This window comes from Patiria miniata, unplaced genomic scaffold, assembly GCF_015706575.1.
Source record: "Patiria miniata isolate m_02_andy unplaced genomic scaffold, ASM1570657v1 HiC_scaffold_27, whole genome shotgun sequence".
NCBI lineage: Eukaryota > Metazoa > Echinodermata > Asteroidea > Valvatida > Asterinidae > Patiria > Patiria miniata.
Window position 1 is genome coordinate 8958695 of NW_024037066.1, and position 22957 is coordinate 8981651.

The 22957-nt window shown below is 43.2% G+C and overlaps 2 protein-coding genes across 2 annotated transcripts; both read right to left on the bottom strand.

Moving 5' to 3' along the window:
- Positions 1-21: 21 nt before the first annotated feature.
- Positions 22-3775, bottom strand: LOC119734595 (muscarinic acetylcholine receptor M1-like). The gene is made up of 2 exons (XM_038208130.1): positions 2444-3775; positions 22-33 (listed from the first exon to the last, which is right to left on the bottom strand). Exons 1-2 carry the CDS (start codon positions 3773-3775, stop codon positions 22-24), a joined length of 1344 nt encoding a protein of 447 aa, XP_038064058.1.
- Positions 3776-4068: 293 nt separating this feature from the next.
- On the bottom strand, positions 4069-8276 carry LOC119734596 (muscarinic acetylcholine receptor M5-like). The gene is made up of 2 exons (XM_038208131.1): positions 6921-8276; positions 4069-4080 (listed from the first exon to the last, which is right to left on the bottom strand). The coding sequence occupies exons 1-2, from the start codon at positions 8274-8276 to the stop codon at positions 4069-4071; spliced, it is 1368 nt and encodes a 455-aa protein (XP_038064059.1).
- Between the last annotated feature and the right edge of the window lie 14681 nt (positions 8277-22957).

A 22957-nucleotide genomic window follows, 5' to 3' on the forward strand; every position in this document is an offset into this window, starting at 1 on the left:
GCAGGACTAAACTCTGCCGAGCTAATCCAGTGGCTGAAAAGCGAATTTGAAATCAGTAACTTAGTCAATAGAAACATTGAATTGGGGCTTATGGCAACTTGATTGAGTTCAGTCTCCCTGAAGACATCAGCCCAATGAGTGCGTTTTAGGGCAGAGAACAGCGTAAACGAAGCACTTCTGAGTACGATAGGAATGGATGTGAAGAATTCTGAAAACGGAGAAGCGGAGGAAATCTGTTGAATCTGCCGAGAATTGTATCCTGTGATTTGATGGTGTGTGGAGCAGTCCGAGCTTTCGTCCAGAATTCTGACATCGCTGACCAGTGTTGGGCTTTTTATAAGTCCATTTGGCTACCGGCAATGACGCACTGTATGTGCTACCACAATGATCCTCACAAAATTTACTCAAATATTCTCAAATGGATGGATAAACTCCTATGAGCCTTGCCCCACGGTCTACCGGGAAATTAATCTTCTTGATAATGTGCATTCGGATGCAAGTGCGGGGATGATTTTTTGTATGTTTTGATAGAGACGCTGGAGGTCTTCCATTGAAAATTAAACAAACTGGAGATTAATGGAATCGATTAATACAAATTGGAATGGTCTAACACGTTTAGAAGGAATTGACCTTGAACATACACGCACAAACATTTCCCTGAAGAGGAGGGACATTTTCGACATTGATGCAAAAAGTATTCAACATGTCAGAAAAACTCTCAGTTCAAACCATAAACTTGACTCTAGTCGAAATCCGTACACGATAGTAAAGGCGCGCCCTTAGGCACATATATACAAAACAATATCAAATGAGAGTTTATTGCAGCTAAATTCTCCGTTACTGCAGACTTCGCTTTGTCTATTTTTTTTCAAAGAGGCTGATTCAATAAGTACGTTGTGCGACACCGTTAGGTCATTCAAGTTCCTTTATGTAATTGTTTTAACAACTGGAACGGGAAAAATATTGCACAGATTTCTTCCTATAAAGTCCTCAAGTGACTGTGGCACAAACGCTTCCCGTTTACTCAAGGATACAATTTGCGCACTTTAATAACAATGATCAACTCGTCTCAGCTGGCTTCATTCTGTTTATCAAACGCCTTCTCAAGAAGGAAACTTGATCTGATTATGTGGTTGAACGACGAAGTGTGTGGAAAATATAATTTTATCGCAAGATTATTAAACTTAAGAAATCTTCATACAGTTTGATACTTTTAGGAAGACGCCCTTGAGCAAATACGAACAATTAAGGACCACTGGTTGACGGGTGTAAGATTCGTTACCCTACCTTGCATGTTCTCTTGTTGAATAAAGGTATGATGTCTTTACTAAACTCCAAGCGTCGAATATACAGACGATTTAGTAACGTCGATACAATGTTGGCAAACAAACGTCAAAATGCACATCGATTGCCAACGTCGGCACAACGTAGGCAGGCCGACGTTAATTAAATGTATACTGCTCACCTACGTCAGCACAACGTTGGCAGGCCGACGCCAACATACTTACCGATTGCCATCGTATGAATAATGTTGGAACGTTGACGTCTAATATAGAAACTAATACCAACGTCAGTTCAACGTTGGCAGGCCGACGTGAAAATGCAGGCCGATCGACAACGTCAGCATAACGTTGTCAGGCCGATGTCGAACAAACAGATTGTTACCAACCTCAGTACAACGTTGGTGGGCCGACGTCAGTTTACATACCGATCAACAACGTCGGCAAAAAAACAAACAAAAATCGACGTTAACCGACGTCGGGCCAACGTATCATCTGGGCAGTAACCATTTCCTCCCTGAACAGCCATAGTTACCTATTTTCTCCTTGGTGGGGAGAAGCAATTTGATAGCGAAAATGTTTCTTGCCAAAAGGACACACGCGCTACAACCCACAGGCTTGACTCAACTTACAACCTGCAGAATTACCCACAGATCTTGGATTCGATTCTCCAGTTCAGGGCACTCTACCTCAGTAGGCTGCGCCCACATAACAGCTCTTAAACAGGAATTAGATCTTGTATATCTGAGAAAATCGATGAAATCAGAAAAGCACGACCCACGACCAAAATCGGATTCGAATCAGACAGACGATATAGGGAATGGTTAAGACGTTTGCACGAAAGCAGGTGGTCCTGGGTTCGAGTCCTACCCGAAGCAATCTTACGTCCGTGAAAGCAGTGTAGTCAAGTTCATCACAAGTCATTACAAGTCCAACAATACCATCACAAGTCATCCAGTCCCAAGTCAAGTCGCAAGCTATCCAAATGAACTGTGACGAAGGCACTTCTTTGTTATTGTACATCCAATTTCACTTGCGACTGGACTTGTGAAAGTACTTGTGCTTTTACTTCTTGTGAACTTCTGATAAACTCGACTACAAAACAACACTACGATAACATTTAAGTCGATAAAAGGACAAAATTCCAAATTAAAGTCACTTACTGGAAATGCACGGCCCCTGAGAGGCACAGTGAAGGGATCAACGGCGGCCCAGAGCGTGAAGATGGACCACGGTAGTGCCGTCACAACCATAGTGAACATGATGTACGTCAAAGTGCGCGTTGCACGGAGACTAGCCAACCGACTCTCCCGCTTGGAACCCATGGTGGAGGCTCGTGTTTTACGCTGCAATGCGCCTAGGCCGACATGGCGTTTCGTCGACGTTTCACCGGCTTTTTTCGCTGGACGTTTCGTCGACTGTACTGCCGAAATGTGGCGGATGGTGGTTTCTGGATGATTCTTGGTGTTGTCTTCATCATTATCATCTCCGGTTTGCTCGAAGGCCAAGTTGGTCAATCCCATAGAGATTCCAGCAGAGACGCTGAAGACTTGATCCTTGAATGAACCTGGCTCGATATCAAGGGCAGTCTGTGAGTGAGATGCCCGGTCGCACCGATCGGTGGGACTGCTAAAGCCAGGTGTTTCTTCGGTTGCTGCTCGCGATGCAGGTGGATTCTCGGATTTATTGTTGGAGCTGGCCTCCTCGCCGATGCCTCGCTTCTTGTTGACCCCTTTGCGAATGACGGCACTATAAACGAAGGAATACAGGACAGAGGTCAACAACATCGGGATCCAGGACAGGACTAGGATTGCGAAGATGAGTAGGGAAGGATGGAGCGCGTAGGGACCGGTGCACAGCGGGGGACGTATCCGGGTGGCCAGCCCGACGTACGGGAACACCACAATAACCGGCGTCCAGAGCATTACCGGGATGATGTAGGCAAGGGATATAAGGAAACACGCGTGGCGCATGGTCTTATCCTTCAAGTGTTTAAGGGGCATGTTGAGAGCCTTGAACCTATCAAAGCAAATCACCACCGTCATCAAGAAAGTGGCCTGGAGGAAAACGTGATTGATGAAGGTCTTGCAGGTGCAGGCGACCTCGGTGAAGGGCCAGTAACCAAGAAAAGAATGGTAGAGGGATATAATTGGTAGGACGCCCCCAGCGAAGAAATCAGCTACCGCCAAACCAACGACGTAATAGTTGGTGTATGTACGAAGATTTTTCGTTGTGGCGTAGGCGTACAGCACTAAAGAGTTACCAAAGAGGGTGATTATCACACAGACCACGCGTATGATGATTTCAATCAGGGGAGCTCTGCCTGGGAGTGGAATGGGTGTTGGCTCCTCGGTGCTTAAATCGAACCAGAAAGTGGTGTTGAGAAGGTAGTCATTACCATTAATATCAGAAATGTTGTACAAAGATTGGTAATCAGGATCCATGGTGATGTCACGTAATGGACCGTTGGGTTCAGATGTAAACTCTGTTACCATGTATTCAGTCATCTCATTTGTCCATCACGAATTTCCCGTTGTCAGAAGTTGTTCCCAATATGGAGCTTGTTAAACTGTGAAGAGTAGTTTTACCAAAGGTGAAATGTTGTTCAGTCAACTGAAATGCGCAAGTGTTGTAAACTTACTTGATAAACTCCAAAATTACTGTATTCATAAGACAGAATTTGCGTCGGGTTGATGTAAATCAATATTAGGTATTGCCCTTGACCGACCTATAAACACGGTTGATCCTTCAAATTCACATGAATATTGCAGGACTAAACTCTGCCGAGCTAATCCAGTGGCTGAAAAGATAATTTGAAATCAGTAACTTAGTCAATAGAAACATTGAATTGGGGCTGATGGCAACTTGATTGAGTTCAGTCTCCCTCAAGACATCAGCACAATGAGTGCGTTTTAGGGCAGAGAACAGCGTAAACGAAGCACTTCTGAGTACGATAGGAATGGATGTGAAGAATTCTGAAAACTGAGAAGCGGAGGAAATCAGTTGAATCTGCCGAGAATTGTATCCTGTGATTTGATGGTGTGTGGAGCAGTCCGAGCTTTCGTCCAGAATTCTGACATCGCTGACCAGTGTTGGGCTTTTTATAAGTCCATTTGGCTACCGGCAATGACGCACTGTTTGTGTTACCACAACGGTCCTCACAAAATTTACTCAAATATTCTCAAATGGATGGATAAACTCCTATGAGCCTTGCCCCACGGTCTACAGGGAAACTAATTTTCTTGTTAATGTGCATTCGGATGCAAGTGCGGGGATGATTTTTTTAATGTTTTGATAGAGACGCTGAAGGTCTTCCAGTGAAAATTAAACAAACTGGAGATTAATGGAATCGGTTAATACAAATCGGAATGGTCTAACACGTTTAGGAGGAATTGACCTTGAACTTACACACACACATTTTTCCCTGGAGAGGAGGGAAATTTTTGACATTGATGCAAAAAGTATTTAGCATGTCAGAAAAACTCTCAGTTCAAACCATACACTTGACTCTAGTCGAAATCCGTACACGATAGTAAAGGCGCGCGCTTGGGCACATAATATACAAAACAATATCAAGTGAGAGTTTATGGCAGCTAAATTCTCCGTTACTGCAGACTTCGCTTTGTCTATTCTTTCTCAAAGAGGCTGATTCAATTAGTACGTTGTGCGACATCGTTAGGTCATTCAGGTTCCTTTATGTAATTGTTTTAACAACTGGAACGGGAAAAATACTGCACAGGTTTCTTCCTGTAAAGTCCTCAAGTGACTGTGGCACAAACGCTTCCCGTTTACTCAAGGATACAATTTGCGCGCTTTAATAACAATGCTCAACTCGTCTCAGCTGGCTTCATTCAGTTTATCATACGCCTTCTAAAGAAACGTTTGCGTGCGAAGAGAAAACTTGATCTGATTATGTGGTTGAACCACGAAGTGTGTGGCAAATATAATTTTATCGCAAGATTATTAAACTTAAGAAATCTTCATACAGTTTGATACTTTTAGGAAGTTAGACTGGCGAAAAAGACGCCCTTGAGCAAATACGATCAATTAAGGACCACTGGTTGACGGGTGTAAGATTCGTAACCTACCTTGCATGTTCTCTTGTTGAATAAAGGTATGATGTCTTCACTAAACTCTAAGCGTCGAATATACAGACGATTTAGTAACGTCGATTCAATGTTGGCAAACAAACGTCAAAATGCACATCCATTGCCAACGTCGGCACAACGTAGGCAGGCCGACGTTAATTAAATGTATACTGCTCACCTACGTCGGCACAACGTTAGCAGGCCGACGTCAACATACTTACCGATTGCCATCATATGAATAATGTTGGAACGTTGACGTCTAATATAGAAACTAATACCAACGTCAGTTCAACGTTGGCAGGCCGACGTGAAAATGCAGGCCGATCGACAACGTCGGCATAACGTTGTCAGGCCGATGTCGAATAAACAGATTGTTACCAACCTCAGTACAACGTTAGTGGGCCGACGTCAGTTTTCATACCGATCACCAACGTCGGCAAAATAAAAAAAAAGTAGACATTACCCGACGTCGGGCCAATGTATCATCTGGGCAGTAACCATTTCCTCCCTTAACAGCCATAGGTACCTATTTTTTCCGTGGTGGGGAGAAGCAATTTGATAGCGAAAATGTTTCTTACCAAAAGGACACACGCACTACAACCCACAGGCTTGACTCAACTTACAACCTGCAGAATTACCCACAGATCTTGGGTTCGATTCTCCAGACCACGAGTTCAGGGCACTCTACCTCAGTAGGCTGCGCCCACATAACAGCTCTTAAACAGGAATTAAATCTTGTATATCTGAGAAAGTCGATGAAATCAGACCCAAACGTTGCTTGTAATAGAGTAAAGAATGTGGAATTTTTGTATTTACCAGTTTTGCCTTCCACCGACGTAACTTTGCAATCACTGTATAGGCCCTACCAATACTCGGCACCGTACTGTTTAACAACTTATTAGAAAGAAACACAAGCTTGCAGGGTAGGATGGTTGTGGGTTTAAGCTTTACAGCTGCTATTCTTATTTTGTGACTTTGGATAGAATTCTCGTTTGGGTGATGACATTTTTGTATTTACCAGTTTTGCCTTCCACTGAAACAACTTTGCAATCACTGTTTAGGCCCTACCAATACTCAGTACCGTACTGTTCAACAACCTATTGGAAAGAAACACAAGCTTGCAGGGTAGGACACGAACAAGTTTCTGAAAGCACGGAAAGCACGACCCACGACCAAAATCGGATTGGAATCAGACAGCCGATACAGGGAATGGTTAAGACGTTTGCACGAAAGCAGGTGGTCCTGGGTTCGAGTCCTACCCGAAGCAAGCTTACGTCCGTGAAAGCAGTGTAGTCAAGTTCATCACAAGTCATTACAAGTCCAACAATACTATCACAAGTCATCCAGTCCCAGGTCAAGTCGCAGGCTATCCAAATGAACTGTGACGAAGGCACTACTTTGTTATTGTTCATCCAATTTCACTTGCGACTGGACTTGTGAAAGTACTTGTGCTTTTACTTCTTGTGAACTTCTGATAAACTTGACTACAAAACAACACTACACTAACATTTAAGTCGATAAAAGGACAAAATTCCAAATTAAAATCACTTACTGGAAATGCACGGCCCCTGAGAGGCACAGTGGAGGGATCAACGGCGGCCCAGAGCGTGAAGATGGACCACGGTAGTGCCGTCACAACCATAGTGAACATGATGTACGTCAAAGTGCGCGTTGCACGGAGACTGGCCAACCGACTCTCCCGCTTGGAACCCATGGTGGAGGCTCGTGTTTTACGCTGCAATGCGCCTAGGCCGACATGGCGTTTCGTCGACGTTTCACCCGCTTTTTTCGCTGGACGTTTCGTCGACTGTACTGCCGAAATGTGGCGGATGGTGGTTTCTGGATGATTCTTGGTGTTGTCTTCATCATTATCATCTCCGGTTTGCTCGAAGGCCAAGTTGGTCAATCCCATAGAGATTCCAGCAGAGACGCTGAAGACTTGATCCTTGGATGAACCTGGCTCGATATCAAGGGCAGTCTGTGAGTGGGATGCCCGGTCGCACCGATCGGTGGGACTGCTCAAGCCAGGTTTTTCTTTGGTCGCTGCTCGCGATGCAGGCGGATTCTCGGATTTATTGTTGGAGCTGGCCTCCTCGCCGATGCCTCGCTTCTTGTTGACCCCTTTGCGAATGACGGCACTATAAACGAAGACATACAGGACAGAGGTCACCAACATCGGGATCCAGGACAGGACTAGGATTGCGAAGATGAGTAGGGAAGGATGGAGCGCATAGGGAGCGGTGCACAGTGGGGGACGAATCCGTGTGGCCAACCCGACGTACGGGAACACCACAATGACCGGCGTCCAGAGCAGTACCGGGATGATGTAGGCAAGGGATATCAGGAAACACGCGTGTCGCATGGTCTTATCCTTCAAGTGTTTGAGGGGCATGTTGAGAGCTTTGAACCTATCGTAGCAAATCGCCACCGTCATCAAGAAAGTGGCCTGGAGGAAAACGTGATTGATGAAGATCATGCAGGTGCAGGCAACCTCGGTGAAGGGCCAGTAACCAAGAGAAGATTGGTAGAGGAGTATAATTGACAGGACGCCCCCAGCGAAGAAATCAGCCACCGCCAAACCCACGATGTAATAGTTGGTGTATGTACGAAGATTTTTCGTTGTGGCGTAGGCGTAAAGCACTAAAGTGTTGCCGAAGAGGGTGATAATCACAATGACCGAGCGTATGATGATTTCAATCAGGGGAGCTCTGCCTGGGAGTGGAATGGGTATTGGCTCCTCGGTGCTTAAATCAAACCCAAAAGTGGTGTTGAGAAGGTAATCACTACCATTAATATCAGAAATGTTGTACAAAGATTGGTAATCAGGATCCATGGTGATGTCAGGTAATAGACTGTTGTCTTCAAATGTAAACTCTGTTACCACGTATTCAGTCATCTCATTGGCCATCGAGAATGTTGTGAAGTGTAGTTTTGCTATGATGAATCTTGTCGAGTCAAATGAATCGCGCAAGTGTTTTATACTTACTTGAAAAAACTCCTCCAAATTCACACCGACATTCCAGGACTAAACGCCTCGGAAATCCAGTGGCTGAAAAGCGAAGTGTGAATCAGTGAAACAGTCAATTAAAACATTAAATTTAGGCTTACGACAAATGCATGGACTTTACACAAGTCTCCCTGAAGATATGGGCTCAATGATTGCTTTTTAGGGCGGAGAAGAGCGTAAACGGAACATTGACTTAAGTTTCTGAGTTCGATAGGAATGAATGTGAATAATTCTGAACACGAAGAAGCGGAGACAATTTCGTTGAATGTGCAGAGAGCACTCGCGTATCTGACTTGTGATCAGAAGGTGTGTAGAGCAGTCCGAGCTTTCGTCCAGAATTCTGACATCGCTGACCAGTGTTGGGCTTCTTATAAGTCCATTTGGCTACCGGCAATGACGCATTGCTTGTACTGAAACTACGATCCTTACAAAATTCTCTCAAATTCACTCAAATTGATGGACATAACTCCTGTGGTTCTTGTTCCACGGTCTCCTGGGAAATAAAATTTCTTGCATATATGCGTTTTGACTTTAGCGTGGGGATAGTTTTTTGATGTTTTGATAGGGGCTCTAAAGGTCTTCCCGTGAAAATTAACAAATGGGAGATTAATAGAATCGACTAATACAAATTGGAATGGTTGGAAGACGTTTAGAAGGAATTAACCTTGGACTTACACGCACCCATTACCCTGGAGAGGAAAATTTTCGAATTATTGGTTGGAAAAAATTTGAGACATATCACTTAAAACTCTCAGGTCAATCCGTTCTGGTACAGCGATTGCGGATGATTTTCCGGTACAAAAGTGTTTTTTAATCCTGGTTGTACGTCCACCTTTTGGATCTGACTCGGGATAAGTCTAAGTATCAAAAATATGCTTTTTGCCATCGTATCAATTTAAAAAATTAAATCCTGTGAAAGTTTATTGCAGTTAAATTTCAACGTTTGATGAAGACTTCGATTTGTCTAATGTTGTTTCACAGAAGCCGGTTTGATAAGAACCGTGATGTGCGACATCGTTAGGCCAGGTTCTTTAATGTTATTGTTTTAACAACTGGAATGAGAAAACACACGGCATAAATATCTCATACTTTAAAGTCGTCGAGTGGCTTTGCCACACGGTTCTCGTGTTGCGAAGGGTACAATTTGTGCGCCATAATAATAATGATCAAGTCTCCCGGTTTTTTTTAGAAATTTGCTTTTCGTCTCAGATTACTTCATTCCGTTTATTAAACGGTTTCTGGGGAAACTTTGCGCGAAATGAAAACTTGATCTGATAATGTTGCCGAACGAAGAGGTGTGTGGCAAATAATCAACATGAACAGAGTTGAACATGGGCTGACATTGTTTTGCAAAGTAAATACTAGGTGAAAAATAATATCCCCATCCCAATGATTCACAGTTAAGGTGAGATGTACATTACTAAGTCCTTTTGACGTTATGTACTTATCGCAAGATCATTGAACTTTTGAATTCTGCATACAGTTTGAAAACTTTATGAAGTTAGACTTCCGGGAAAAAACATCGTGGCTGACGCCGTTGAGCAAATACGACCAAGAACCACTGGTGACCGGGGCCATGTAATCCATTCGCCATCATGCATGTCGTAGACTCAAGCCATTATTGCTCAGTCATCCGTAGCAATGATGTCATGAACTTGATACCATTTAAAAGAGGACATACTTACCTTTTTTCAAGATATATGACTTTTTCTGAAATATTGAGTGGCTTTGTTATAATCTACATTTAAAAATGGGTGTACTTTTTTTGAGGCACCCTGTATATACTGATCGTCAATGTCGGCATAATGTTGGCAGGTTCACCTCCAATATAGATACTGAATTCCAACGTCTGTACAACGTTGATGCCGAATATTGAGTGGATTTGTTGTAATCTAGTATATAATCTAATATTGAGTGGATTTGTTATAATCTACATTTAAAAATGGGTGTACCTTTTTGAGACACCCTGTATATACCGATCGTCAACGTCGGCATAATTTTGGCAGGTTCACCTCCAATATAAAGACTGAATTCCAACGTCTGTACAACATTGAAAGGCCGACGTTAAAGTGCATACCGATCGTCAACGTCGGTATATAAAGGTAGGAAGGCCGACGTCCAAATGAATACCTCTCATCTACGTCGGCACAACGTTGGCAGGCCGGCGCCGACGTCAAAATACCGATTGCCATCGTCGGAATAATGGTGGCAAGTTGACGTCTAATAAAGAGACGTCAAAATGTTACTTGTGATTGTTACTATTTTGACTTGTGACCGAACTTGTAGTCAACTTCTGACTCGACTACAATACTTGGTGAAAGTTAAGTCGATAAAGGGACAAATCCCAAATTAAAATCACTTACTGGGAATGCACGGCCCCTGAGAGGCACAGTGAAGGGATCAATGGCGGCCCACAACGCGAAGATGGACCACGGTAGTGCCGTTACAACCATGGCGAGCATGATGTACGTCAAGGTGCGCGTTGCACGGAGACTGGCCAACCGACTCTCCCGCTTGGAACCTATGGTGGAGGCTCGTGTCTTACGCTTTGATGCGCCCAGGCCGACATGGCGTTTCGTCGACGTTTCATCGGGGTGTTTCACTGATCGTTTCGACGACGGTATTGCCGTCTGCTGAGAAATGTGGCGGATGGTTGTTTCTGGATAATCCTTGGTGTTGTCTCCATCATTATCATCTACGGTTTGCTCGAAGGCCAAGTTGGTCAAGCCCTTGGAGAGTCCAGCAGAGACGCTGAAGACTAGATCGTTGGATGAACCTGGCTCGGTATCAAAGGTTGTCTGTGAGTGAGATGCCAGGTGATAGGTGCTCAAGCCAGGTGTTTCGTCGGTCGCTGCCCGCGATGAAGACCGATTCTCGGATTTATAGTTGGAGCCAGCCCCCTCACCGATGCCTCGCTTCTTGTTTACCCCTTTACGAATGATGGTACTATAAACGAAAGCGTAGAGGACAGAGGTCACCAGCATCGGGATCCAGGATAGGACCACGATTGTGAAGACTAGTAGGGGAGGGTGGAGCGCGTAGGGACCGGTGCACAGCGGGGGACGTATCCGGGTGGCCAGCCCGGCGTACGGGAACACCACAATAACAGGCGTCCAGAGTAGTACCGGGATGATGTAGGCAAGGGATATCAGGAAACACGCGTGTCGCATTGTCTTATCCTTCAAGTGCTTGAGGGGCATTTTGAGAGCCCTAAACCTATCGTAGCAAATCACCACCGTCATCAAGAAAGTGGCCTGGAAGAAAACGTGATAGATGAAGGTCATGCAGGTGCAGGCGACCTCGGTGAAGGGCCAGTAACCAAGAAAAGAGTGGTAGAGGGTTATAATTGGTAGGACGCCCCCGGCGAAGAAATCAGCCACCGCCAAACCCACGATGTAATAGTTGGAGTATGTACGAAGATTGTTCGTTGTGGCGTAGGCGTACAACACTAAAGCGTTGCCGAAGAGGGTGATAATCAGAATTACCAAGCGTATGATGAATTCAATCAGGGAAGCTCTGCCTGGAAGTGGAAAGTGTGTTGGCTCCTCGGTGCTTAAATCAAACCAGATAGTGGTGTCGAGAAGGTAGTCACTACCATTAATTTCAGAGATGTTGTACAGAGATTGGTTATCAGGTTCCATGGTGATGTCAGGTAATGGATTGTTGTCTTTGAACCAAACAGACGTTAACTTAGTTACCATGTATTCAGTCATCTCAGTATCCATCGAGAATGTTCCGTTGTCATTAGTTGTTTCCAATGTATAGAGCTAGTCAAACTGTGACGTGTAGTTTTTTTCCAAGCTGAAACGTTGCAGGTCCAATCAAAACGAAGTGGTAAAAATGATGATTGATAAACTCCTTCAAAATTCACACTGAGAGTACACAACAAAACGCTGCCGAAATCCAGTGGCTGAAAAGCGAAATGGGAATCAGTGAAACAGTTAATAAAAGCAGTGAATTGAAGCTTATGGTAAATGCATGGAGTTCAGTCTCCCTGAAGATATCAGCCCAATGACAGTGTTTTATAGGGAAGAAAAGAGCGTAAGCGAAGCATTTATTGTAGCTTCTGAATTTGATAGGAATAGATGTGAACAATTCCGAAAACGAATAAGCGTAGGACATTCTGTTGAATGTGCAAAGAACACTCGCGTTTCGATCTTTTTATAAGTCCATTTGGCTACCGGCAATGACGCACTCTTTGTACTAACATTACGATCCTCACGAAATTCACTCAAATTTACTCGAATTGATGGACAAAACTCCTCTCGTTTTTTCTCAACGAACTACTTGGATCTACCAGGAAATTAATTGTCTTGATGAGCGGAAGCAACGCGGGATGACTTTTATTGTATATTTTGATAGAGACTCCGAAGGTCTTCCAGTGACAATTGTACGAACGGAGATTAATGGAATCGATTATTACAAATAGGAGTGGTCTGCGATATTAAGAAGAATTTAATCTTGGACTTACACGCACAATTCCCCCCCCCCCTCCGGAAACCTTTCGAAATATTGGATGAAAAAACTGTTGAGCATGTCAGAAAAAAACTCTCAGTTCAAACCGTCCACTTGATTTAATTCAAAATCCGTACACGTGCGTTATAATAATCGTGCGGCAAATACGTGATAGCATTTAGTAGTGTTCCAGTCTAGTGTTGGTCCAGCGAATGAGAAGGTTTTGCCGATAGAAATGTTTGGGTTTTTTATCTTGGTTCACCGTCCAAGCAAAGAACTCGACTTGACCCATTGCAAACTACGCCTTAGCGACATTTAATATTATAACACATTTTTTCAGTGACATATCAGGTGTTTGTTGCAGCTAAATTCACCGAGGAGTGTCTTTTCGCTTCTACTTGATCTGATAATGTGGCCGAACGGTGTGGCACATAAACAACAAGTTTACGGCAGTTAAAAAACGAGAAGTGCTGATATTTTCTGCAAAGTAAAATGCTATTGGTACAAATATCCCCATCCCGATGCTTTACTGTTAAGATGAGATGGATTGGACACATTACTTAGTACTGTTTCTTTTGATTTCATCTACTTAGCCTATATCACAAGACGATCACATTTTTGAAATCTTCACACAGTTTGAAACTTTGATGAAGTTTGCTTAGCGGGAAACATCATATAGCTGACGCCGTTGAGCAAATACGAGCACTGGCTAACCAGTGTATGATTCGTAACCTACCTTGCATCTGCTCTTGTTCAATAGGTGTGATGTTTTCACAAAACTCCAAGCTTCTGGTTCATCTGTATTTAGCCTGGTACCAAATGAACTCGGCGCAAGAATGGTAGATGACACCGTGTGGGAATTAATTGAAACGGCATCGCGTGCGATCTGTGTGCGCGGGACCATGACTAATTTTTCGATCCTACTTGTTGCTGCATGCCAACCTTGCGTACTTTTGAGTGTAAATGGTATCGTCGAGTGTCAACAAAGAACCGTAGTGGTGAACAAAAAAATAACTACTGGAATCAGTCCATAAAAACCGGATACACCGCCGCTGAAGAGACTCGTATCTGCACGTCCGTTCAGTTTGCTGGCTTGCAGGTTTATCCATTGGAAAGTAAAGTACCCTCCAGGAATTGCTTTGGTGGATCAAGCGCAAAACTGATGAAGCCAGAGTAGAACATGACTGTACTATGTCTAGTCCGATCTCCTTATACAGTCGACAGGCCTAGTGTTCACATTTTTATAATGCGAGCCGATTTTGAAATATGTTGTGTTTCGCACAAATAGCCGGAGGCATGTAATCCATTCGCCGCCCTGCGTGGGGTAGACTGAAAACAGCATGTTAAGGAAAAAACACTTTATATGATCGATAGTCTTTTGCTGCAGTGGACAAAATCGTCGACATACAATCAATTCCAGAGTACTACTGCAATCATTGTGGATAATTCGCCACTCAATGGGTACAGCACGCATTTAGTTTAAGATTGAAAAAATGGCCATGAAATGAAGGCTTTAAAATGAAGTCCTCGGATTATGCACGTTTATGTCAATGTCCCAATTATACGCCCCCATTCCCAGTTGTTGTATTAAACGATGTCACGAGACCTCTTTGTTATGTTAATGTTCTATCCATATTCATTAGCAAGATGTAATGGCATGCTTAGGTTGTTAGCTGTGCACACACACAAAATTGCCAGAAATTTGCTTTTTGCTGTGGTCAATTCTGCTTTTTGCTGATCACAGAGGGCCAGCCTATAGTCCTCTTTGTACCTGACTGACTGACTGACTCCCCGACTGACTCCCCGGCTGCCCGACTCCCCGACTGACTCCCCGACTGACTGGCTGGCTCCCCGACTGACCGACTGACTCCCCGACTCCCCGACTGATTGGCTGGCTGCCCGACTCCCCGACTGACTCCCCGACTGACTGGCTGGCTGCCCGACTCCCCGACTGACTACCCGACTCCCCGACTGACTGGCTGGCTGCCCGACTCCCCGACTGACTACCCGACTCCCCGACTGACTACCCGACTCCCCGACTGACTGGCTGGCTGCCCGACTCCCCGACTGACTCCCCGACTGACTGGCTGGCTCCCCGACTGACCGACTGACTCCCCGACTCCCTTACTGACTGGCTGGCTGCCCGACTCCCCGACTGACTCCCCGACTGACTGGCTGGCTGCCCGACTCCCCGACTGACTACCCGACTCCCCGACTGACTGGCTGGCTGCCCGACTCCCCGACTGACTACCCGACTCCCCGACTGACTGGCTGGCTGCCCGACTCCCCGACTGACTACCCGACTCCCCGACTGACTGGCTGGCTGCCCGACTGACCGACTGACTACCCGACTCCCCGACTGACTGGCTGGCTGCCCGACTCCCCAACTGACTCCCCGACTGACTGGCTGGCTCCTCGACTGACCGACTGACTCCCCGACTCCCCGACTGACTGGCTGGCAACCCGACTCCCCGACTGACTCCCCGACTGACTGGCTGGCTCCCCGACTGACCGACTGACTCCCCGACTCCCCGACTGACTGGCTGGCTCCCCGACTGACCGACTGACTCCCCGACTCCCCGACTGACTGGCTGGCTGCCCGACTCCCCGACTGACTCCCCGACTGACTGGCTGGCTCCCCGACTGACCGACTGACTCCCCGACTCCCCGACTGACTGGCTGGCTGCCTGACTCCCCGACTGACTCCCCGACTGACTGGCTGGCTGCCCGACTCCCCGACTGACTACTCGACTCCCCGACTGACTGGCTGGCTGCCCGACTCCCCGACTGACTACCCGACTCCCCGACTGACTGGCTGGCTGCCCGACTGACCGACTGACTGACTCCCCAAGGGCCACTTGTGAATTAGACTTCCTTAATTCTCACCTTGGCCCGAGAGTTTAAAATAGGCTTGCCGTGGCCTCGTGTTCTGGAGCATTGACTTCGTGGTCTGCGGGTAATTCTGTAGGTTCTGGGTTCGAGTCCAGCCTGCGGCTATGGCGCGTGTAACCTTGGGCTAGACACTTTGTCACTCATTGCTTCTTTCCACCTAGGAATAAATTAATGAGAACCTGTGAGGGCAGAGATGGTTATTGTGGTTGATTTTAGCTGCTTTGCAGCATCGAGTTGCATACTCTCCTAGAAGCTGAGATGGTATTTGGAATGTTTCATTGTTCCAATGAGCAGGTAAATAATGATGTAGTGCCTTGAGCACCAATAACGGTGGATATGTGCACTTTATAAATACGCATTATTAAAGGGAATATACATCATTTGCTTTTGCTGTAATTTTCAGAAATGGATGGAATTGGGGGGGGGGGGTTGGAAATATATAGCAAATATAGTTACACTGACTTTTTTGAGGTTTTGGGTTCGAAAATGCTATAAAAACCAAGAAAAACAATCATTTTCCTGTAGTCTGGTTCCCTGACTCCACATAAGAAGAAACATGGTCGGCCGACCAGCGTTGGAAATTGATACAAAAATACCACTTTTCTTGAAAATGACAGTATACCAGGTGCCATGATTTTACAGGATGCTTTACACTGTCATTCACTAACAGTCCAGCAAGGTATTTCAAAATGAATTGGTAGTTTTATTTTTTGATGTTTGCAAATGTTGTATTTTCCCTTTAAAGGATTACCCCGTTATGTCAAAAAAGAGATGCATGAAAAGACTTCCGGTGATCAGCCATTTCTGACTCGACTGAATAAATTTACTAGCTTCACTGGGCTCGCTTCGTCTGGTTTACATGAAAGCCAGTCAGTGAGCCACATTCACGTATCATTACTCTTATACTTAGTTCAGTTCTTCTTAATAATTTGTACTGACAATTTCTGAATCTTTACTAAGTGAGTACCTGAATTCAGGTTGGCATAGCGGTACTTTCTTCACCTTCCACCGCTGTGACCCCGGTTCGAATCCCGCCTGGGCCAATATGTGGATTGAGTTTTCAGTCCCTGCCTGATTCCGTTGGTTTTCCCCAGAATATTCTTCTGGGCTTTTCCTCCCACCTCTAAAACTGTAACTTCTTTTTATTGTCTTCTCTCAACAGGTTTCTTCAGGCTTGCGAGCTACATTGCCTAGGGCGCTTTTGAGGAATCCTTGGTTTCATTACCAGAAATGATTAATAATAAATTTCGGTATTTTTACTAATTGGACCACGAGCAACAAATATAACCTACTTGCGACTTTAAAATGTTGCCTCTAAAGGGGGGTTCTAACATTAGGGAGACAGTTATGTGTCTCCCTAATGACCGGTGTTTCCTTATTATCAAAGAAATTACGATAAGGTGTCTCCCTAATATAATAATAATAATTATTACTATAATAATAATAATAATAATAATAATGATGACTGCTGCAATAGGGCGACAGTGTAAAAACTGATGCAATACGGTGACATTTCGATATCTTTAAATATACTTGCTTTTTAGACATGTTTTTGTAAAATTAATAAAGCTTTTAGAATTACAAACTCATGAAATATTTAATTTTATGAGAATGCACTTTGATGTAGAACATAACTTTTCATGCTGTCGCCCTATTAATTTTTTTTTGCTTAGTGCTGCAATTGGGCGACATTATTATGTGTTGCCTAATTGACACATTATTGATCACTTCATGAAAATTGGACAATTTGGCGACATAATCTGGCAATAGAGGGCGCTGTTCCAAAGTAAATTGTTGGATGTGAATTTTACGTTTATGGGCGCCTAGGGTTGTTTCCGGTTACAGATTTCTTGAGATTTTACAAATACAAGGAGGATTAGAAAGTCAGGGACCTGAAAAGTGTGTTGTTAAAGTGTGTTGTATCCTGCCTCCGTGCCTACGTCAACGTCAATACTCCAGTTCTAGATAGTAGATGTATCCAGTTCTGCTAAAGTGCTATGCGGCTGAGGATGAGACCTGGTCCATGCATGGTCCATGCATGTCAAGTCAAGCATGACTGATTGACCAGGCAGCTCAGGTGAACGGATCTACACGTATATGCGCGTGTGCATTGTCAACATGACGTGCATCTGAGGTTAACCCCTGTGTTGCCCCTCATGCCCCGGGTTCATATCAGTCATTGTAACTCAATGTTGCAATTGAGATCAAGATCACTGGCAGTCATTGCAATGGAGGAATAAAAAAAGAAAAGGACTGGGGCTCCCCTGACTCATGACAACCTCTGAAGTAGTCCATGTGACACTGACAAGGATGTTTCCCGAATTAAAAGGTGAAATTTCTCTTTTCTTCCCAAAGGTATGTAAACCTAACCACCATTTGTATTTTCACTTCCCACTGAAGCCTACAGGGGCGCACAAGGTGACCTTTTTGGGGGTGAAATCTGACGATTTTGATTGGGGGTTCGAGTGAAAATCGTAAAAAAAGAGTAGTAACCGCAATATAGCCATGGCCGCGGTATGCTGCGCTGAACAGTATACCGCGGCCACACTAGTGGGGCTAACGGCAATAGGGCCATCGATCTTGGACTCTACCTGCCCGACCATGTCCAAATGTTAAAAAGCGATCCGTAGAGTGCAAGTTACTCGGACTACCTCTGAAGTAGAGGCAGGATTCAACATCCTGTTCGAGGCCCAATTCAAGATTCATGTTGTCACATCTTGGCGCCTGCAGGGGAAAGTTTATTGCACTCGTATGGTGAGTTGTTATGTTTGAGGAAGTTGGCATGCCAGTTTGGTTTTGAAAACACCACGATATGGTAATTTTGGGTTTGAAAATACTAAAATATGGTGATTATTTGGTTTTGAAAAGCACCACTTTTTGGTGATAGTTACTATTTGGTTTTGAAAAACACCACAATATGGTGACAGTTATTATTTGGTTTTGAAAAACTTGACAATATGGCAACAGTTATTATTTGGTTTTGAAAAACTCCAAAATATGGTGACAGTTATAATTTGGTTTTGAAATACACCACAATGTGGTGACAGTTTTTATTTGGTTTTGAAAAACCTTACAATATGGCGACAGTTATTATTTGGTTTTGAAAAACACCACAATATGGTGACAGTTATTATTTGGTTTTGAAATACACCACAATATGGTGACAGTTATTATTTGGTTTTGAAATACACCGCAATACGGTGACAGTTATTATTTGGTTTTGAAAAACCTTACAATATGGTGACAGTTTTTATTTGGTTTTGAAAAACACCACAATATAGTGACAGTTACATGTATGACATGTAGCTGTACAACATGAACAATATTGTGACGGTTTATTATTTAGCTTGTGGAAAAAGAATGCAGTAAAGTGACAGTTATTTTTTTTCTTTAGAAAAAGACAACAATATGGTGACAAATATTTTAAGGGTCTTGTGGTGCTTTCAGTGAAATATGTAGATTATTTATTAAATTGCCCATACAGACACTAGATGCCGGTACAGTAGGCCTAATCCTCCTTGGACAATGGTGCATGGAGACATTAATTTGCAAAGAAATTTGCGATGTGTGTCGTCCCTTTAGAGTGACCATAACTGATACGATTGGGGTGGCACAGTTGTGTGGTGCAATCGAAAGGTCTATCTATGGATGGACATTGAAGTTGTACATGTATTCATGCACATTACGGTAGAAGGAACATTTCAGTCAGTTATAAAAATGAAACTGCATGTACAGGGGTATGACGTGTATGTGTTTTCACCTGCTGAAAAAAAGAAAATACAGGTACTTTTATTTGTGCCAGATAACCAATAACCATGCATGAACATTCACATTTACTTGAACTGTTACAAATATATTTTTATAACCAAAGAAGCATAAATTTGCAGTAGTGTATTGTTTGTAATGGTAAACACACAAATTCAAACATGCATGAAGGCATCTATGGATGCGTCATCCTCAGTTGTTTCAGATTTAAGATACATGCAATTATGCAAAAGAACCAGATCCCTTTATTAAATCCATCATATTGAATTATCTAGTTGACAATCATGGACTCCAGTTCATTCCATGAAGGTGGTTACACATTGAGGATATTACAAATGTAGGTGTTGCAAACATTGTGCCAGTATTTTCCAGTTTTCTATTGGTCACGTATAGAGCTTGAACTAGAGAACATACATGTAGAAACTATGCTTATCGAGAAGCTTGAGTTATAACAGAATGTCATTGAATCTGGATTGTTTTCTATTTTTTTCAGGATTTTTGAAGTTATAGGATGGAAGTTGTCTTTGACATACAATTCTGCATTCATACAAGCATTTTCGCTGTTGTTTTGTAAAATTGTTGCAGCTGAATAAATAGAGTTCCCCATTATCGTTTTCAATCTTGCTTTTCAGACACATTAGTAATGGACAGAAAGTGCCTCACCCTGTTAAGTTGCACACACTTTACCATGTTTACAAAGTGATACTGTAATTGTCAGACAAAATTTTCCAACTGTGAATTATCCAGAAGGCCTCAATCAGTATGCTCATAACAGAGAGCTTTAAACAACAGTGTTTACACTAGATGCAAACAAGAACATTCCTATATATATATATATATATAAACGTATGTTCCCATAGGCAATTTGATTTTCTGGTACAAGTGCCCTTTGCTCGGCAAAAATCACCTTGCCCCTCCGAGAATGTAGTATCAGCCCTGTATTTGTGCCAGATAACCAATAACCATACATGTACATGAACATTCTCATTTACTTGAACTGTTACACATTTTGTTCATACATTCATGACATTTGTCACCCAAGAAGCATAAACGTACAGTAGTGTATTGTCTGTAAATATGGTAAACACACAAATTCAAACATGCATAAAGGCATCTATGGATGCGTCACTATATATAATTTTTAAATATCTTTTTGACAATCATGGACTCTAGTTCAGTATTTATTCTGGTCATTCCATGAAGGTGGGTACACATTGAGGATATTCGAAGGTGTTGCAAACATTAATTGTGCCAGTATTTCTCGTCTGAGTTATTTTCAAGTCTTCTACTGGTCACGTACATGTACAGATACCATGTATATAGCTTGAACTAGAGAACATAGAAACTATGTAAACCAAGGAGCTTGGTTTATACCAGAGTGTCATTGAATATGGATTGTCTTCTATTTTTTCAGCACTTTTGAAGTTATAGGATGGTAGTTGCCTTCGACATACAAATATGCATTCATACAAGCATTTTCGCTGTTGTTTTGTAAAATTGTTGCAGCTGAATTAATAGAGTTCCCCATTATCGTTTTCAATCTTGCTTTTCAGACACATTAGCAATGGACAGAAAGTGCCTCACCCTGTTAAGTTGCACACACTTTACCATGTTTACAAAGTGATACTGTAATTGTCAGACAAAATTTTCCAACTGTGAATTATCCAGAAGGCCTCAATCAGTATGCTCATAACAGAGAGCTTTAAACAACAGTGTTTACACTAGATGCAAACAAGAACATTCCTATATAAACATTAATTTGTGTTCAAACACTTCATTTCAAACTTGCCCTATTTTTCAATTTAATGTGGAAAGTATATATACATGTACACAACTCAGGGGCGGATCCGGGGGGAGTGGGGGCCACCTTTTCCTTAAAAAAAAAAACCCAAACAGTAAGCAAGATATAAAGAGGGAAAGAGACTCAAAAGGGAAGAAAAAGGAGAGTAAAACAATAATTAATAGTCGGACTGTAGCCTGCTAGCCTGATAAGTTGCACATAAAGATGAATAATTCAGGTCTGACATATTCTTCTTCGTACTTAAATTAAGAAGCGCAGCATGGGGACCAGAACCTGAGACGAGGCAGCGCACACGATGAAATAAATAAAGGGTGGCGCAACTAGACAGCGCGATCGAGCGGCGCCTTGCAAGACCATGTAGTCATGTATGACAGGGCCCGCGGCAGCGTGCGACGCACGACGAAACAAAAATAGCAGCAGACCTTCAACTGAAGATCAGTGCTACTCATTACTGTTCATAACAGTGGAGGACAGATATGGCTTCTCACACGAAAATCACTGATTTCTTCCGCACTCAAGAAAGAGGGTAAATATCAATTGTTTCTCTCAAGCTATGATTATTGAATTTGTTGAGCAATAAGATCCTCGATGGAATACAGGGCCAGGCCATAATGTAATATAAATGTGTATTCTCACATTGTTGCTCGATCTGACGTAGACAGGCATCACTTGAAATTAAATGATAGCAATGGACAGAAAGTGCCTCACCCTGTTAAGTTGCACACACTTTACAAAGTGATACTGTAATTGTCAGACAAAATTTTCCAACTGTGAATTATCCAGAAGGCCTCAATCAGTATGCTCATAACAGAGAGCTTTAAACAACAGTGTTTACACTAGATGCAAACAAGAACATTCCTATATATATATATATATATAAACGTATATTTGTGTTTAAACACTTCATTTCGAACTTGGCCCATTTGACAATCTAATGTGGAAAGTTTTACATATACACGTACAATGTAATACTGGTACAAATTTTGAAACATTTACTCAGTAAAAAACAGAATTGTCCAGACCATCAGTCTCACAGAGTTTTTTGCACAGGGTGTCATGTGTTGGCCATGTATGGAACTCATTCCTTTACTTGAAGGTGCTTTAAAACATTACATGCATATTAATAGGAAAAGAAAATGCAACACACAAGTTTGGTGCTCAATGAGAAATCATTTGCAAGATCCAGGGGGTAGTTAAGCCAGGATACATTAATTATGGCTGGCTGCAATCCCATGATGTTCTACTTATGTACATGCCCTAACCTTTGTGCGAACAGAATGTTTTCATCATCCTTTAAATTGCAAGAAAACTTGCCACATCCAGGTACTTGTACTAAACTCATGTGTTTTGGGGGGCGGCTCATAAATTCATTTACCTCATTGATCAGATGCCTCACGAGTCTGAAAATCTCACCCTCTAACCAAAAAGAGGGCCATCAAGTTTGACGCCTAATTACATGTACCGGTACTGGGTCCGAGGCATAGGTTTGATGCTTCATATAGGTTCAACGCCACATTGGAGTGACACCTCATAAGTCCGACAATTGAATTCCTTTTTATTTCTGTCCATAAATCTAATGCCTGGTCAGATGCCTCTTAAGTCTAACAGAACTCAACCCATCAAACCCCAACAGCATGTTTTGTTGGAATCTGTCTGGATGGGCAGTACC

Excerpts from the sequence above, each read along its gene's own strand:
- LOC119734596 (XM_038208131.1), bottom strand. The coding sequence starts at position 8,276 with ATGGCCAATGAGATGACTGAATACGTGGTAACAGAGTTTACATTTGAA.
- LOC119734595 (XM_038208130.1), bottom strand. The coding sequence starts at position 3,775 with ATGGTAACAGAGTTTACATCTGAACCCAACGGTCCATTACGTGACATC.